The sequence below is a fragment of the Pteropus medius genome, unplaced genomic scaffold (assembly GCF_902729225.1).
Source record: "Pteropus medius unplaced genomic scaffold, Ma_sr-lr_union100, whole genome shotgun sequence".
Lineage (NCBI taxonomy): Eukaryota > Metazoa > Chordata > Mammalia > Chiroptera > Pteropodidae > Pteropus > Pteropus medius.
Window position 1 is genome coordinate 753,322 of NW_024340692.1, and position 19,579 is coordinate 772,900.

General features: G+C 38.4%; 1 protein-coding gene across 2 annotated transcripts in view; it reads left to right on the forward strand.

Annotated features, from left to right (window-relative positions):
- MLLT3 (MLLT3 super elongation complex subunit) overlaps positions 1-16,808 on the forward strand; it is a 235,663-nt gene extending 218,855 nt beyond the window's left edge. For both annotated transcript variants that reach the window (XM_039869087.1, XM_039869174.1), the window contains exons 9-11: positions 3,912-3,983; positions 5,069-5,140; positions 11,895-16,808. In XM_039869087.1, the coding sequence (XP_039725021.1) occupies positions 3,912-3,983; positions 5,069-5,140; positions 11,895-12,026 (276 nt within the window). In that variant the 3' untranslated portion in view covers positions 12,027-16,808. The remainder of the gene's footprint in view (positions 1-3,911; positions 3,984-5,068; positions 5,141-11,894) is intronic.
- The last annotated feature ends 2,771 nt before the right edge of the window (positions 16,809-19,579 follow it).

Sequence of the window (19,579 nt, forward strand, 5' to 3'; positions counted from 1 at the left end):
TCCCACTCATAAAGAAAGCTCCTTCAGCATCTTTCCTGGTCAGGGTTAAGACTGCGGTTGCTAAATAAATGCAGCTCCAACAAGCCCCTATCTCACCCTTCAAACCTAGTAGCTGCCCCTAACCCTTCCTTATGGGCAGTCTCGAAGCTGGGCCTTGCTTCAGGGAGAGGTCTCTATTCTTTGTCAGACTTTTTTTTTTTAACCTGTCTAGCAAAACAAGAACAAAAATGAATAGAATCATTTATCTGGAGAGGATAAAAATTACTTTATTCAATTAAATAGCATACCAATGGTTCCTTGGCATATGTTTATTCAACAAATGTAGCTTCACACATGTGAATCATCAATCTGTCAGAAATACTCAGTTATATATCACTTTCTCCATGCACCTATAAGCATAATAAGAAAGTCCATATGCTTTCACTTTTAGCTAGCTGAGGGTCAGAAATACATGTACCATAAGAGTGCTTCTCTCCTTGGAGCTACATCTTGGAACTGAAAGCAAGAAAAGGTTTTTAAACTGTTTATTATTGATTCCTTACCGCCTCGAATCACCTGCATTGGGTGGGGTGTGATGCTGTCCCTTGAAATCAGTGTTTTAGGACTTCTTAAAAGCATACTAGTCTTCCTTAGTTCTTCATGCCAATGAAGTGAAATAGTAAAATATTCTTAAAAATCTAAAAATCACATAAATTTCATCCTGGAATGTGTTTTTAGTCTTATATCTGTGTGTGTGTGTGTGTGTGTGTGTGTGTGTGTGTGTGTGTGTGTGTGTGATTATCTGAAATTTCACATCAAATAAATAGATGAAAACATACGGAGACAGCCCGACTGTGAAATGGGAAGACTCAGAGTTTCCTTCTTTCGTACCCCTTGGCCGTTCTCTGTAAGTCGATAATGATATCTCAAGCTTCTGTAAATTACCAGGCAAAGCTGAGTTTTCCTTACCTTTTCTCAAATCTTCCAGGGACTAGGGAAGAGGGAACGTGCTAATTGAGTCAAACATTTTCTAACTATAGAAAAGAAGTGAACAGAGAGAGCCACATGTCAACAAAGCAAGTAATTAACCTGAACATTGTTAGGGGCAACTAGTGATCATTAACATAAAAGACGTATCAGTAGAGACTCCATCTGCTCAATAATCGAGTTGTCTGTCAGTCCTCACAAAGGGATGCAGAAAAATAATCATCTTGAAATTTTGATTCTCAAGCTGTATCCTCAGATTAAGAATAGCAGTACAACTAATCACAGTTCTATTTTCGGAGACTACCACATGTAGAAATGGTGCATCTCAGCAGTCTGGGTGGCTGTTTCCCTCAGTACAACTTAATAAGGAATAATAGTGAGTGAGAGTTGTGTCATTTTAAAGAGGTGTGTTTTGTTTGTTCGTTTGTTTGTTTGTTTACTCTAACCCTCCCTTATGTGAATTTCAAACAAAATCAAAATCAAAATTCCAGATCCTTCTCTGCTGAAAGTGTAGATGGAGGGAGGAGAGAGGGGCCCTGAAGGAAGGAAGTGATCCATTGGACTCAAGTTAATATTCAGAATATCATAAATCACCTATCAGCTTGCAAGGCATGTTGAATGAAATTAGAATCTATCCAGTTAAACTGGTTTGAAATAAGCCTGTGAAAGACAAGGTGCTGTACTTTTATATTCCAGAGTCGTTTCCTCAAAGATAAGAAATGATCATAAATAAAACAATTGTCTTCAGCATGGCTCAGCTCTCTCAGAATGAGGTTTTGACAAAGCTGTTTATTTTGGAGCAGGGAGAGATCAAAGGAAGAAGATTAACTGAGCCCTCTCTGGGCAGCCACTCAGTAACTTGAGGCGGATCACTGACACCCAGAGCTTTTGTTCCTGCCACTGCAGCTTCAGAAGAAAGAAACTAGGATTTCAATGCAGTTTGGCCTGTGCTGTAGCACTTAGGGAATGTGTAGGCTGGGACTTAAGTGCTCCACAGTGTTCCGTTTTCTGCTTTGGAGAGAAGGTAGTAGAACTCTCTAAAACTAGTTAGCAAAGTTCCATTGCAAATCAAGAGTTCTCAGTTACTTTGACCCCCAGAATGCGGCGAGTTGGGGTTTAGGGGGACAGGGTGGGATATGGGAACAAAATTCAGTTTTCTAATGCACAAGGCAAGTAGGCAGGCACTGTTTCTTTCTCTTGCCTGAAATCTCAGCAGACCGGCTCTGCTTTGCCTGGCCCCACATCTGAGTTGGCGAGGAGTGCCATCTACTGACCTACTTACTCCTAGGTCTCTGAGCGCAGTTTTCCCTTGAGGTCTCTTTCCAACAACAATAGTAGAGAAGGAAATTCTGAATGTAGTGGAGTGTTTGGTTCTTTTACAGTGAAGCCTTTTAAAGAAAAACAATTTGCCTTCTGTTATTAAGTAATTCCCTTGTGTTGCTGAAAGTATTATATTTTAAGTGAGCCTGGTCAAATTGGTCATCTGGTTATCTTAATCTTAAAAATGAAGAAATAAAGGCAATTCTTAAGAAAGACTGTTAGAAAGAAACTCACTCATAACCCATGCATTATTCTAAATTCAAAAGAAAATACTTATATAAATATTTAGTCTTTTCTAGAGTGTCATGGCTCTATCCTCAAAAAGTAAAATGTTTAGTAGTGTAAAATTTGACAGCCAAATGGGAATCCATACATTATCTCATTCATCTTTCTAATTTCATCTCACTTTTGAGGCCCCCAACATGTAAAATAATAGGGCCAGGACCTGAACTTAGATTTCTGAGCCCAATCAGTGCTTTTTCTACTACAGATTAAAAGTGAACTCATTTTTAAAAATTTTTTTGTGTTATGGGATATGGTAGACCTTTGAAAAGAACTGTAGTGTGTGTGTGTGTGTGAGAGAGAGAGAGAAAGTGTATGTGTTAGGGCAGAAAATGGATAAAGAGAAGAGCAGTAGGAATATGAGACTTTTTAAATATATGCTTGATTTGGCATTTTCCTTCTTAATGTTAGTTTCAGATTATAACAACTCACTTGATAATAAGGTTATAATGAAAAAGACAAATTATTTTGCTTTTTATGTTTATATACATTTATAAATACTGAACAATAAATTCAGTCGTTCTCAGCCATTTTAAGCAAGGGCCATTTAAAAATATTTCCTTCATAATCTCCATTTTGAAGATTCTAATAAATCAACTATTTATTAAATAATAATTTGGTTTTCTTTTTTATTACTTAGAAACCTAGCTCCCCAGAGAAGCTTCTGAACAGTATACAGAACTACTATTCATAAACTAAGCTATAATTGGTTGAGATAAGAGAAGAGGTACCTGCTATCTTATCATGGGTAAACCCATCCCTTCTTGAAACACAGAAGAGAGTTCTGACTCTTTATTTCTTGATTTGGAGGATCCCAGGTTGGGAACAACTAGTGTCACTGATGGCTGTCATTATTTCTAAAGCTTCATCAAGTTAGTGGATATGAGTAATTTTTAGAATCTGAAAGTCAGATACTAAAAAGGGTATTTGAGTGTTTGTTCTGTCATCTCTAGTGTACTATGCACTGGTAATCATGCTGAAACAGCAGAATGAATAAGAAAAAAAATTCTTGCCAGAGGGAACTATAATCCAGTATAACTCAGCTGCTGTACATATGTGTGAGAGTGTTGTCACAAAGGAGAAGCATCCTTGGAAGCTTAGATCAATTTCTTTATTGTCCACATTTTTTTTTTAAGTTCTATCGCCCTGACTCAGCATTTTTGATGTAATTTATTGTTCAAGAAAAAGTAAGATTAGAAGAAAAGACGTTGTATAAAGGTAAAAGGCTAGGTGGAAAATGATGTTATTTTATGACATTTCATCCATAAGTGCCTTTGTTTAGGTAGCTGATTAGGTAAGAAGTACTTGAAATCAAATTTAACAGTGTTCTCTTCGATCCCTAGATTCTCGAAGTGAAAAGTCCAATAAAGCAAAGCAAATCAGATAAGCAAATAAAGAATGGTGAATGTGACAAGGTAGGTTTCCAGTCCACTACTATGAGTGCTACGACACTGGCATGTCTGTTTCTTTGTGTCTCCCTTCCTCATTAGAAGTGCCTGAGAGCAATTTATTTTCCCAGTCTTGCTTATATCTCCAGAACTAAGTTTGGCCTTGTGGTAGCATTTGCCCTGATGCCTAGATTGCCCAGGAATTTCAGGCATATTGAATTGGGAGGTAAGAGATCTGTGGTAGAGTTAGAAGATGAAGGGATCAGACGTAAGTGGGGAGGACATCTGATCCTAGTCAGAGTGCTTTCCCCAAGTGCGCATCATGCATCTGAAGTCGGACTGCAAGACCTACTGGGGATTAGTCTCCTGGTGTGGGCAGGGTCCTAACATGTTTTTCAGGGTCGGGACAGGTCTGGCTAATGCTTCACAAACCTTTCCTTTGCCTTCATTGCAAATGACACTAGGAACACCCGTTCAGCTATACTGACAAAGAGTCGTAGGTCTGAGCATGTGGAAGGAGAGGTTGCCTCTGTTCTTTCAAGGGAGCTCTTGACAAACCACATGCTAATTTGGATAGTGATCTCTATTTTTCATAAGACACTTTACTTACATTTGCTGTTCACTAGCGATGTTAGATATGACAACCAGGAAGGCTTTTTTTTTTTTTTTAAAGAATTAATCCCGATATAACTGGTAACGTGCACTGATACTTCGTGTTCAAACTTAGACTCTTAGTTAAAAAGTTTCTAAGATAGAAGAATAAAAAGAAGAAAGTAGACTTTGATACCATGCTTAAACTCACAATTTACCATTGAGTTCCCCTTCTCTCTGTAGAGGCATTGTTAGGAGGAGTGCATCTGCTTACTTAAATCTTTTTGAGAGCAAATAAATGCAAGAATTGTCCCCTTTTTAAAAAACTGGCTTGATCAAGGTAATAGTTGGCCAAGAGAGACTTGTTCTGCAAAGGCCTTGGGCATCGAGTCCACACAACCTGGGGTGTGAGTAGAATGGGGAACCTCTAGCCACTGCTTATATGTTCTTATTTATTTATTCTCTTCTTTTTGAATTGCTTCCTAACATGCTTGTTCTTCGGGGGACACTTTTCCTATCAGGCATACCTAGATGAACTGGTAGAGCTTCACAGAAGGTTAATGACGTTGCGGGAAAGACACATTCTGCAGCAGGTAAGAAATGCTTTTTAGCACAACCCTTTCCAGAAGCATCAAGGCTTAGTCTGTCCTGGGGTAGTGCCATAGCACCTGGAGTCTGCACCAGCCCCACACTGCCAGAACTGGGTTGATGCCACCTGAAGAAGTACAGTTGACTCTTGAACAACACAGGTTTGATTTGTGCCAATTCACTCGTATGTGGATTTTTTTTTTTTACACAGCTATTTTAATATACAGTTGGCTCTTTGTATCACCCAACCACGGATCAAAATGCTGTTTTTGATCCGTGGTTGGGAATCCATGGGTGCGGAAGGCTGACGGTATGTGTTGTTCTACATCATTTTATATGAGGGACTTGAGCATCTGTGGATTTTGATATCTGCAAGGGATCTTGGAACCAAATTCCTGTGGATACTGAGAGACTATAGTTAAGTTTTGGGGGAGTCAAAATGTGCACATGGATATTCAGCTGTGCAAGAGGGTTAATACCCCTAACCCCTGTGTTCAGGTGTCAACTATATTTAGGGAGGGTGCTCACTTCCAAGGCCACCTGCAAGTCTGTGCTGGAGCTTTGTGCTGATTGTCTCCCTTCTCTGGTGCTGTTGGCAGTTAAGACTGGGACTTGAGGAGGTGATGGTAATGGAATGTGCTGATCCCTCAGCCAGCTGATGCTGTGATGTGGGCAGAGGGAGGGGATGGTTGGAATGTAGAAACCTTTGGGGCCAGGCTTCTGATTTCATGGGAAAACAGTGATAAGAATTTCAGTCAAGTGTTGTAAACATTTGTGATTCAATTTAGTAACCTTTTGCCAATGCTATTCTAAGGAAAATAAATATTTCCCTCATTTCTCTTATCTTGTACAACATACATTCTATTATTATGAACTCAACTGTGGAATACTTGTAGAGTGGAGAAACTTCTATTAGTACAATTTGATGTTTTGAGAAGATAAGAAGGGTGGTTTTTAGTTTTCATACAGTTACGTGTGTCCATTGCATTAACAGTGGCTATTGGTTAAATATTTTTTCTTTAACACCCAAAGAGAAGGTTGTGTTCTAAATTCCAGAGTGAGTTTGCAGATTAATTTACTGTTTAAATTTTTTTTTTTTTTTACTACTTTCAAATGACTTGAAGTTAGTACTTAATCTACCCCAGCTGTGTGTGTTACTTTTTAAAAAACATTTAATGGCTGATGGTAACATTTATATTGTGTACATTTTTGCTTAAATCTATAAATACACACTCTCAAACTTGCCAAGTTTCCTGATTGGTCTGATAAGCTTTTTAACCCTTCTAGAGTTTCAGATTTGAACAAAAGGCTAAAGACCTGTGATTCTTAATTGGGGATAAGTTGCATTTCTTTCATTTCCATTTAAGTGGGTATGGGCAGGAGAGCAGGCTTTGAGTGACTTACCCTGAGACTTTGCTACTATATATTTTTTTTTCCCAGCTTTCTTCTGTAGAACTGAAAATCGTTCAGCCTGTCATTTACTAGTTATTTGGGGCTAATTGACTAAATGGTTATGGTAGCTCTATAGCCGATTTCCCCATCCCTTTCCAAAGGCCAGCTCTGAACCACTGTGGAGTAGTTGTCCAGTAAAACTATTAATGCACAAGCCGGGCCCAAATAGTGAGTCTCGCAAGTGAGTGAGACAGATGTTCGGACAGGGTTAGGACACTCTCACAAAGGAAGCCCAGCTGACGAGTTGAGGCTACTAGGCACAGTTTTACCTTGGGGGGTCATCAGCATTCCCAATTTCACATTGTCCTTTATTTTGACCTTTGAAAGAATTCTGAGAGAAGATGACTTACTGGAGAATTCCCTCGAAGTGGATCATTTTAGTGTTCTAAAGGGTGAGAGTGATCTCTATGAATTTTTAACCTGGCATAAAGGCACTCGAGGGCGCACAGCGTTTCACCCTAATTGCATTCCCAGGCTGCTTGAAAGCTCTCCATCTTTGGCCTTTTGCCTTGTAATGCAGCTGAGGCTTGTGATTATGATACCATGATGCATGTCCTGTCACAGTTTACTGCTTAATTAATTCCTATTATAAAACCTAGCACTGTGGAGGACTAATGTTACTCTTCACCTTGAGAGCGCCTCACCTTATGGAATGTGTTCCGCATGTCTGCTGCATATTCTCCACCATGCAGACCTGACACCCGAGACAGAATTTCTGGGGAGCCCAGGATCACATCCTAGGTCTTTTTCTATTAAATGCATCCAGCCCACTCTGACACTTTTATTTGGCTCAAAAAAAAAAAAGTGGTTAATATCTTTGTCTTATGCTGGGGGCATGGAGTACCGGTGCCCAGCATCTAGTTTAATGAATGGAAAGCATTGCTTCAAGAGAGCCTGTGTTTTAAGCCACTTTTCCATAAGATAAAAATATAGGACAGTGGAAACAGTCAAACCAAGAGATAGCAGTTACAGGACTGACTAACAATTTGATTCTTCTTTAAATTGCATGTTCCAGAGTATTCACAAAGGGACATTGAGCACTTCAAAACTCCTTAGCAATTTAGCTCTGATTCTGGATTTGCATCCTACTTAGGAGGGAAAAAACTCTGAGGAAAACCTGGGCTTCCTTAGACAGTTTAGCAATTTAGATAACAGCTATTATACTTTTAGAATTATATTTAGGAAGATGGGTAATAAGTAGAGTATCTAAGTATTCCTTCTAACAATACGGAGATCTCTCCCTGAGAAATGTTCTGCTGAAAATGACTGTCTCCATCCTGGGAAATTGCCTGTCATATTATCTAGTCCCTTGAAGGTTAGAAGCTGATAGCTTGTCTCTTAACCCAAGGTAGGGTACATGTTGTCACACGCCAGACAGTGTACCTCAGTCCACAGCCATGGCCATTCTACCGGAAGACCTAACTTACCCCAGACGTGACTCCACTCTAGGCAGATGCAACAAACAATCAGCCTGCATGGTACCCCCTAAAAGGCTGACATGGCGGGAAATAGTCTGTCACTAGAGTTTTCACAACCACCATCATCTAAAGAATGAGTTAAGCAGTTTACATACTCTTCCCTTTCCACTCCGAGAGCATACTTTGTGCCTTTGCCTACTCTTATCTCTGTCACTCTATCTTTTATCATACTTTGAAGAGGCATTCATGTTGCAGTGTGATGCAGGGTACCAACACCGAGGTAGAGCCACACTGCATCAGCAGAGCAGGGGATTCTCGTGGAAAATAAGGGTGATGCCTTCAGGGATAAATGAGCTGTTTTTAGCTTTGTGGCTTGTGTTTTTGGAGTAAAGCATGTTAACGTTGTGTTTCTGATGTTCTAACTATCAGGATTCCTGGAAAGGAACACACAGTTATTTTTCTTTATGCAGTCTTTACTTAATTGAGGACTTAGGTACATGCTCTAATAATTCAAATCATTAATGCTATTCCCTTTGGCAAATAGTCCCGAACACCCCAATTGCTGCCACTACCTCTGCTTTAAGGCTGTCTCTGCATCTGCCTTGATGTATTCTTATAGGCTCCCATAAAAATGCGGGGCTCATTTAGTTAGACTGATCAGTTCCCCTTATATCTTTGTGTGTTTGTGGCTGCAGGCAGGGTGGGACATGCTGGTTGTAGAGGAAGTAAGAGGACTGTGATTGAAGCACTGGAAACCTACAGGATATTCCAATACATGTGAGATGACTAGGCTGAATTTTCTAGTGGGCAGATGTGCTTATTTGCTTTAAAATCAAGTGGCTTTTTTTTTAGAAGGTACTTTTACTGCTCTTTTCTACTTACTGTCAAGTAATTAGCTCTATTGAGTCACAGAAAGCTATTTTCTTAAAAGGGTAAGTTACCTGTCATTTTCGAGGGAAAATGTAGGGCTGTCCTCCTTTTACCCCCACATCGTGGCTTTAGTTTGTCATTTCAGCTGGTTTCCTTCATTTACTGTTTTCCCTGTTTTCTTCCCTCCCCTCTGAAAACTTTTCTTATAATTATTTAAAAAAAAAAAAATTCTGAGTTTTAGCTTCTGGTGTTTTCCCTGCTTCATTTGTTTCAGTGCTAATAAAATGGCCAACAAAAAGCGCTGGATCTGGTAATTCATGGAGGTGTAGTCACCTCCCAGATAATTAAGGATAAGTTTACATTTATATGGTAATCGTAATCATGTTACCCTGGTCTGTATAGCAATATACAGTTTATAAAGAAGCTTCACTTACCGTATCTTATTTGATCCTCTGCACAACCTTGTATGATGGTAGAACAGGTGGCATTGTCCCATTTTACAGATAAGGAACCCGAGGCTCAGAGGTTAGAATGTTCTGTCAATGCCATTCAAATAACGAGCAGAGTCAGAAATTAATACGCCAAATTCAGGACTCTATTCCAAATGCTTTGTCACTTACCTACTGGCCAGCTAGCTGGGGAGAGGGATCTCACTCTGGAATAATTGTCATTTGTCTCCATTGTATAAATTGAAAGGCTATGTGTTTCTATCCTGAAAGAGCTCTCTGAAGAAGCTATTCGTGTCTATCCTGAAGTTTACACATTTTCACTGAGTCTATACTATTTCTGTACAATGGAGCAAAAAGATAATTTACTCTGGAAAGTACTCAAATCAATCGATGTTAAATATGTAGTATTTGATTGCCTCGAAAGGTTTGTGTATGTGGACATAGCTGGATATGTGTCTCTGTGTGTATGTAGATATATGTGTGTGACTTATCCACAGCTCTGTAACTATTGACTAATAAAACAAATGAGGGACCATTTTAGATCTTTTAGTGTTAATAAGATCTTGTTCTCTCTCCACCCCAAACACCCCCATATAATAACAGGCCTGGAGGTCAGTAATTTCAGATCAGTGCGATGTCTTAAAAGATGCCACTGAGGACATAAACTCCTTGCCTTCCTGCTCTGCCATCTTTCACATCTTGCATTCAGCCTCTGGAGGGGAATATAGCCACTACACTTCCAGGATTGCATCTTCATTCCAGACAGGAAGACAGGCAGAGGGCAAAAGGCAGAGGCCTGTTGTCCTTACCCTGTGCCAAAACTTTCCTGAAAGCCCAGTGACTTCTGACAAATTGTAAATAGCAGTATCTGCCAAGTTCTACAAGTGGGTCTGAGGAGGCAAGTGTTTGAGCTGGGCCTGTTGCCACTCCCAGAAAATCAATAATGGGAAAATGGATATTAGGTAGGCAGTTGTCTCTGTCATTGTTTTGCAGTGGAAATAACTTGTTTTATTATTAAACCCATAGTTATATCTGTAAGTAATAGTTTCAGAGATTGAATAAGGCAATAATAGCTCAGTCTGGAGTTGTGCAACTAATTGGATGAGCCTCAATATGCCTTTTATGCTTCTGTGGAAGTCAAATATGTCAGGAATGGGGAGCACATTTTCTATTGATAGCCACTGACCCATAGGGAATAGTTCACAAATTACTATTTTTTAAAGAAAACTAACTTCAAGAAGAGAAGGTCAAAAGTTTCTGTTTTCAATCTGAAATTAGGTAATCTAAAATGTCATCGATGAATAGGCTAAATAATTAAAATTATTCTCTTTTTTAAGATTATTGAACCAAAGAGAATCAGAAGTAAGTGACAGAATGCGAGTAATAGAGACAACTAAAAATAAGTGGAAGAGTTTGCCTATTGTTTTCTCTGCATAAATATTTTTTCTTTCAATCTAATCTCTCTCCCCACAAAGCTTACTATAATTAACCGCCTCCATCCCATTTTACCCACAATAAATTTTGCACCACCCAGGCACAGCACCCATTGCTGATAAAATTCTTAGTAAAATAGGGGTGGAAAGACAAGTAACATGATAAAAGATTCTCACAAACCAATAACCAACATCATTCTTAAAGTTGAAATTCTAGAAGCGTTCTCCTGAAAGCTAGAACCAGACAGCAGTACTTCTGTCACAACTTTTGTTTATAATTTTTCTGAAAGTCGGAGCCAACACAATAAGAAATGAGGTGCAACTATTCCAAACGGGGAGCCAAAGGCATCCTTTGTTTCAGTAGATAAAACGTATCACCCCCAAATACCCAAGGGAATCAACTGAACATGACTATAAGTGATAAATACAGGTTTTTATCCATTTTTGTTGAAATATAACAAAATGTACAACTACATGAATTTTAACAAAGTAAATGCATCTTTTATAACCAGCACCCAAATCAAACTACAAAACAGTTACAGCACCCCCTGGCAGGCTCCCTGAAGTCTTCTTCCAGTCACTACCCATGTTCTCCAAGGGGTGGTATTGTAGGTGACTTCAGATTTTTTCTTCATGGGTTTTTGTATTTTTAAAAAATGTCACCCATAATTTAAGAAAAATGTTCATGATCATATATGTATGGATGCGTGTATGCGTGTTGCGTGTATACTTTTAAATTAGGAGTTTTATTTCTAGGCTGGAATTTCCTTACATCTACTAAGTATAATTACTGTCCATTGAGTCAGTAACTAATTTTTAAAGGGGTCTTGAAAGTATATCTCCCCCAAACCACCCAATTCTACCCATATGGTAAAACAGTCTGTTGATGGCTTAAAAGCATGAACCAGTTTAAAGGATATGAGTAATGAGAATAGGTAATCTGCTCTCATTTAGAATTTCAAAGGGTTAATAATCCTTTGGCTTAAAAATTGACTGGTTCTTTGGTGCCATTAATTGTATAGGACCTTCTTGCTATAAATGAGAATATTAATCACTTGATTCCATATTTGACCCCCTTCATCTCTCTCTCTTTTCCTTTTGATGTCTATTGCTTACTTCTCTTCTTTATTCTTCTAGATTGTGAACCTTATAGAAGAAACTGGACACTTTCATATCACAAATACAACATTTGATTTTGACCTTTGCTCGCTGGACAAAACCACCGTTCGTAAACTACAGAGTTACCTGGAAACATCTGGAACATCCTGAGGATACAACAACTGGATGCATCAAAAACTATTGGTTTTTTTTTTTTTTGGTTGTGATTTTTTTTGTTGTTGTTTATATGAAAACACTCAGAACGATGCAACCAAAAGGGAAAAAATAAAAATCAAACAACCTTCAGCTTTATTTTTCTTTAAAGCCAGTCATCATCTCTTGATAAAGGAGAGGTTAAAAGCAAACCAGCCTCAGCGGACCACTCTTCTCTCCAAGGAAATCCTCGGGAAGAGTTAGCCTGGATAGCCTTGAAAACAAACAAATCAAACAAACACAAGAAAACTTAAAGAATGTGTATGGTATCACGTATCTCTCTCTGTGGTGGTTCGTTCCACAGGACGAATGCATATTCAACACACTGCCTTATTACATAACTCTGATCTATTTATTATTGCATACAGATATCCTAAAGTTGTCGAGGGAATGACACCACAAGACATTATAAGTACTTGGTCCCGCGGATGCTCTTTCAGTGCAGCGCCCTTGCCATCCCAAGCCCAGTGACCTTACTTGTAGACCATGCCACTCTCCACCGACTTTTTCCAACTCCTTTAACTCGTCGCAGTCTGTGTTTTCCACCTTTTGTTTTTCCAGTAACAGGACACAAATGATCAACTGGGGGGACCAAATAACCACCCTGATTTTCTTCTTTGTGGTCTCTTTCCTGAAAGTTGGGGCCCAGTCCTTGGCTGTATCCATATAATGATCTTGGACCATGGTAGAAAAAGCACCAAATAGGATCATATGAATTACTGTCTAGCCTTAGTCAATAAACCTGTAGGACTTTTAAACAAAAGTGTACATGTAAACGTCCTGCATCCAGCATTGTTGAGCTGTCACCAACATTCTTGTGTCTGTTTTCCTGTTATACTATTAGATGAATATGAAAGTAAAGGCATTCCACAGGATCGTCATTTTTAAAAAAGGAATTCTGGTTCTGTTTTCTAAAGAAATGTTGTAGAAATTCTTAATTTGGATCTATTTATTAGTAAGAGTTTCAGCTTTCTTCAGCTGCCAGTGTGTTTTCCATCTTTACTACAAAACCTGGAATATGAGGTTTTTGTTCGTTCACTTATGATCCTCTTAGACTCTTTTATATTTGGAAAATTAAAATCTTTCTTTGGGGGAAATTCTTGGTTATTCTGCCATAACAGATTATGTATTAACTTGTAGATTCAGTGGTTCAAAACCTGTTTAGTCACTTACTTATGTTTCCAGAAGGATTTCTTGTATTGGTGAAAATAAAGATGGTTGGGGAGGGGGGATATTTTTGTTCTTGATGTACACTGTTTTGAAACTAGAAATCTGTCCTGTGGCATGCAAAAGAAAGCAAATTATTTTTAAAGAAAAAACGAAAAACAAAACCAAAGTACTTTTGGTGTCATTATTCCATCCTCTCCATAAATGGAGAAATGCAAAGTGAGAACAGCTCATCTTTCAAGTTTTTGCTAGGAACTCAACCGAAAAGAAAAGAAACGAAGAAATACTTCTGGATCCAAAGGTTCGTTCACTGGATCAGCCTTAAGAAAGTCTCTATGTGTGCTAACAGACCAGTATCTCCCTCATTTATTCCCATGCCAGATGCTGTCTTTTCATACAGAGATTAACTAGTGTCTGTACAGAAAATAGTCTTTCCAGACCCATTCTTTTGGGCAGTAATGTAAATGCATATTGATAATAGAGTTATTTCTGCATTTTAAAAAGGGGATTTTTTACATTGTTTCTTTCTATCCAAAGACACTATTTTTTCCTTTAAAAAATGATAATACAGCCATGCTCCTTGTAAATTCTCTGAAGCATCCTCCCTGAGGACAAGTGTACTTTTTCAATAATGTTATGATTCTTGCTAATTGGCATGAACCGTCCTTGAAGCATTTGTCGTCTAGTCCACTTCTCAATGTTTAAATACGGAAAAATTTTCTAAGTCATTTTGGACATTAGGTGACTGATGAGTTGTGTGTTTTTAGTTGTGTTGTTGTTGTTGTTGTTGTTGTTGTTTTGAACTTTATAGGTAAAAGGGAAAGAATGCTTATATGGAATTGTTTGCAAAATTTAAAACTTTTTAAAATTTCTAACTGCTAATCCACATATTCTAATTAAGCCAGAAATGTATGTGGTTTAACTAAAATATCTGTGTAGTTTAACTAGGAATGTATATATGTAGTTTGGGCTATTTTTATTTTTGTAACTAAATCGTGTGGCAAAAGCTATGATTTGGCAATGTAAAGATTTTTTTTTTCTTTAGGTTACTAACCAAGAAACTTGGTAACATGAGAAATGATCAAACAAAAAGATTAATAAGAAAGGATGCTATTACACTAATAAAATTCAGACCTAAAATTTAGGTAATAAAGCAAATATCTTCAGAATATCGTCAAAATGTAACTTTAATTGATAAGAAAATTCGGAAAAACTTATCTACTATTCATGGAGACAGCAAAATGAGTTTTCCACAACATTCCAGGGTAAGAGTTACATTGTTGATTTTTTAGAAATTATACTCTTGCTCTCTTCTAATTTTTAAGTGCAGAAATAATAAATCCCCTTCTAATTTCAGATAGTTCTATTTCTCTTAAAGTAACTCAGTTCTGCCATGTTTATATACACTCATCTTTGAAACCTGTTAAAAAATATTTCGGCACATTTGTATCTTAACAGTGGCTTTGGTTTTTTAAGCACAAAAGAAAAATGGCAGGGTTTAATTTCTTTGTGTGTGTGTATGTGTGTGTGTGTGTGTGTGTGTGTGTGTACACATATAAACATCTATATATATATAGATGTTTCAAATAAAATTAATTGGATGAGTGTGAATATGATTTGAGCCAGGCAGAGTATGATAAAAACTTTCTTTAAATTTTTCCCCAGTAATTTGAGAAGGAAAAATGTATGCCCCGAACTCTCCACCCTTTTTATAAATTAACTTTTGCCTCTGGTTTTGCAGCAGGTTGTGTATGAGAGGAGATGCTTCTATCTTAGCATATAGCAGTCATGTCAGCAACCAAAATGTTTGCAGTTATTTTGTTTCTTCACCGTAATCCACCTCTCTCTTTATGTAGGCAAATAGATATGTCTGTATATACTTGTATATTGTGTCAAAAGTAGAGAAGAACATAAAAACTTAAGACCAGGAGACAAAAACTGTAGAAGGAAAAAAAATCATAAGACAGTGTCCTAAACATATTTAAATTGCTAAACTAATCTCTCTAATCTCAATAATTACCCACCTTTACATGAAAAGAGCCAATAAATTTAGTTTTCTTCCACCAAAAAGATTGTCCCACCAAAAATGTTTCTACTGATACCCAGCTAATCTTTATAAAAGACAGACCAGGCCTGTATAACATCCTACATACCATTTCAAGCCCCTTACATGTTAACGAGTTAGCATACTTGTTTAAGAGAGACTTTATTCTTAAATGTTTTAACTCTGCCTAGATAATGGAGTTGGGTATTCAGTGTTGGAATTGGTCAGTGTTTGTGTTTGGTGCTTGTGTTCCTTTCTCACTGTGGATGTGATCAGCTCTGGAGTAGTTTGCCGTATGCTTTTTCCACCTTACTGTTTTGTGTGCTAATGCTATGAACTGCATACACATGCATGTTATAATCTTGCTTTGGACTGTTGCTCTAAAACTAAGACTATGATGTGAAGTCTACTACAGCTGCAATGAATGCAGAGGAGTCGATTCCCATGGTTGAGTTTAGTCTTAGGCTGGAAGTCTACAGCTTTTGACCTCTTTTGTTTTATACGATGCTTTTTTTACCATGTAGGCACTGCCATCACTGACTATTCCTTGTAAAGATGCATCGAAGAAGTCAATTTAAAAGGAAGACAAAGCCACCACTGTCTGTAAACTGTAAATATGTATTTTGGCACTTATACTCCAGTATTCTGAAAAGAGAGTTATGATGGAAATGCTGACAGATCCTTAACGGTGGCCAGAGCTTCCATGCAATGCAAAAATAAGTAAAAATGTATTCTTGAGATTAACAGCGCAAGGCCAATACGTTTTATAAATCTGTCAGTATCTTTTTAAATGGAGTGTTTATGTGTAGTTATGTTGAAAAATACACTGTGTATGTGTGTAGATGCTATTATGTGAACTTCAAGGCATTCGTAAGATGTATTTCTCATCTCTAAAACCCATGTTGAAATGTAAGTACAGATGGACAGAAATAGGCGTTTTACTTAAATTCATATCTAATCTATTGTGGCTCCATTTTCTTTACAATGTATATAGTCGTACTGATTTGTTAAGAGTCATTTGACCAAAGTTTGGTTTTGCTTTGCATACAGAAAAAATGAGCCCCTAGCCTTTCTCAAGAAGTGATGCTGGTCCTAAGAATGAATGAATGGAGAGATCAGACCAGCTGAGGACACAGTCCATGTCCCACTCAACTTTGAGTCCCCAGTGTGTCTGAGCACCATTTTCTATGTCCTAAAGCCAGTATGTTTTTTTAAAGCTCTACGGAGACTGGGTAAGAAATGGTGGCACACGTTCTTGGAAGAAACTGGGTTATTTGTGCATGATATTTTTTCTCCCCTTCCTCTACCCCCGTTTCTCTGGGAGTTTTTGTTTATAAGTAACGTGCTATTGCTAGACAGAGTCAGTCTGACAGAGGTCCTGCATTTACTTTAAAAGCAAGAAATGGTACCTTGATTAGACAGGAAGGAGCAAAACTACTTCAACGAAGAGAATACTTTCAGTTTGGCAAATAACCAAGGAATTGGATGTAATGCTCTTCTTAATAATAAAGAGACTATGTGAAATTTGAGAAACTCACCTCATCTTTAGGCTGACAACCCATTAAGGAGATGATAGTGGGCTGTCTTGTATCTTATCAACTAGAACCCAATTTTAGGTGTGGAAGCATCTGTCCCAGATGGGCTTGGCTGACAGTTACACTTTCTAATGACCATGCTTGCACTGGACTAATCTTTCCCTCGTTTCAGCATAGATACTCATTTGTTTATTTTTAAAATACTGGCTTTGCATTTTCTCCAGCATGGAAAAAGTCAAGATGGAAACCTTGGGCCTGCTAAAAACAACTTAGAAACTGCATTAAGCCACACTTTCCCCCAATATGCTTGTTCCATCGTCTTAGAATTGTGTTCCTACTTGGATATGCAAGGGGTCCTGGAGCAAGATGGAAGCTTAACTGAGGCCTGACGCCCAGACCTCTGTGCTTGGTAACCCAGAGACATGGTGTCTAGTACTAACAGTCTTGTTTATTCTGATTAGTGGAGCAGCTGAGGATCTTATTGGTTTCCTTGCCCAGGATACCACCCAAATAGAAAACCCTGAGCACATTTCAGTGCTCTGTTTTCTCTGCCAGGTAATAGCATCCACACCTTCCTGTTTACGAGCTCCCTGCCTTTAGAAGCAACTCTATTCTTTCCCAGAGGCTGTTAACTTGCCTTGGGCTGGCAGTTTAGCCTCTTGGTCTTAACTTCTCTTTAATTAAAGAAGGGTAACCTATGCAGTTCCTGGTTCCTGGGGGCTAGGAAGTGGAATATGTGGCACGCAGTAAAAAAACAATCCAGGAATTGCAACTGGCCTCAATAGCTGTTAAATAACAACAAAAATAATCTAGCACCAACATGGGAAGGCTCTTTGAGGCCACTTTTGTACTAACTCAGGGCACTGGGGTGATCCACACAGAATAGGTGGCCACAAAAGTAGGGAGATAGATGGTGAGTAAAGGCAAAGCTATTTGCTCATTTTCCCCTCATAATCATGTCTTCCACCACATGCAGCCCCCACCACAGAGTTCTGAAGTTTCAAAAGAGTAGAAAGGATAAATCCAGGCCATTAAAAGAAAATAATCAAAGCTATTGAAAAGATAAAACAAATGAGTTGCACTAAAAGGGCCGTCTGTGCAAGTAATAAGGTTGAAATACTGATACTGATTTCCTAGCCGAACAGCATTCCTCACACATGTGGTTTGTGTATCCGCGTCTGGGTGGGTGGTCTGGTGAGAAGTGCTAAATGCAGCAAGATGGCTTAGTTTTTGAGCAGTGGAGGGAAGCTTTGGGACAGGCTCAGCAGTGGCATCTAAGGCCCCTGCAACATAAAGAGGCTTTCCTTTTGCTTTGTTCCAGGAGGGAAAGTTTTAACTTGGCTTATTCATTTAAATATGAGTCTCTTATTCTGCACAGAATCAATCCAAAGGGTAGGAGTTTTTTGTGTGTGTGCATGTCCTCGTCCCTCGTCCCAGCCCTAGGGGGTGGGATGTGTGGCAGAGAATGTAATAATTCTCCATTTGTTCTAATTTATTCCCTGGGTGCTAGGCAACTATAAACATCTCTTTTGAAAGTGATGCTATTTTCAACAACACCTTAGTCTAGATAGAACAGGAAAGAGTATTAATTTAAAGGCACAAACTACGAATACAGTCTACAAACAAAAGCCAGAGGAAGAAGGTGTCCCCCAAAGGTATATTTACACTAACAAGAATGCCTAATGAAGTACGCTCAGCTCAAGGAGGAGAGAGACTTGTTACGAGAACCTTCCGCTACTCAGAAAACACGGTACCCATTGATGGCTTTTGACAGGCATGCATCATTGCCATCTAATGCCTGAACACAGGTTGCTTCATGAAAATTTCTCAGAATATTCCTCAGATTGTGGTTTTTATTTTGACCATTAATCACTTGGGGGGATAGATTGTTGTTTTCCATATTATATTTATCTGTTTACAGATTTATTGCCTGTCTCCCCCACTAGGCCCAGGACTTTGTCTTGTTGTCACCACAGACTCTCCAGGCCTTAGAACGATTAATTCCAGGACATACTAGGCACCCATATTTGTTGAACAAAAATGTGGGAGCATTTTGTGGAACACTGATCTCTTTTGACATTTTATAAAACAAAGATTTTGTGTTTAAATAAGTTTGGAAAAACTGCCCAGGATATGACCCTATTGGCAATTCATGACACACTATATATTAAATCTCTGGGAAGCCATATGTCCTAACAACAAAAACTAAACTTGTTTAACACAATAGGTTCCCAAACTGCATGTAACACAAAAGTAGTTATACAAGATTATAATAGGTGTTTTGCTTTTAAATTCCTTGATTAAAATATTTTGTATACTATATTTCATTCTTCAAGATTTACAACATAAATTAGGATGCTACCATTGGTTTAGAGAAAGACAACACAGCTATTAACATGCTCAGAAGTGGTTTTCTGGGTTAGGTGATTATTTCTCGTGCACACTGGAGCATTTTTGTGAATAAAATGGGACAGGATTAATAATTATCTCAGGACAACACAAATAAACTGGGGCTGTCTTTGACAAACCAGGACATGCGGTCACCCATTTCCAAGGAACACACTTTGGGGACATGCTGAACTGAAAATTCACTCTCAGATTTCTCTCTATCACTTGGGTATGTGTATGATAAGGGGTGTTTGGGCTCTTTATGATAACAGGAGAGCATCTTTACAGAAGAGGCAGGACCATAGGATCCAGGATGTAAAGGGTATTTTCAATGTTGCCTTCTTGGTTGACCTGGTCCCTGGGCCATTCTTCACCTC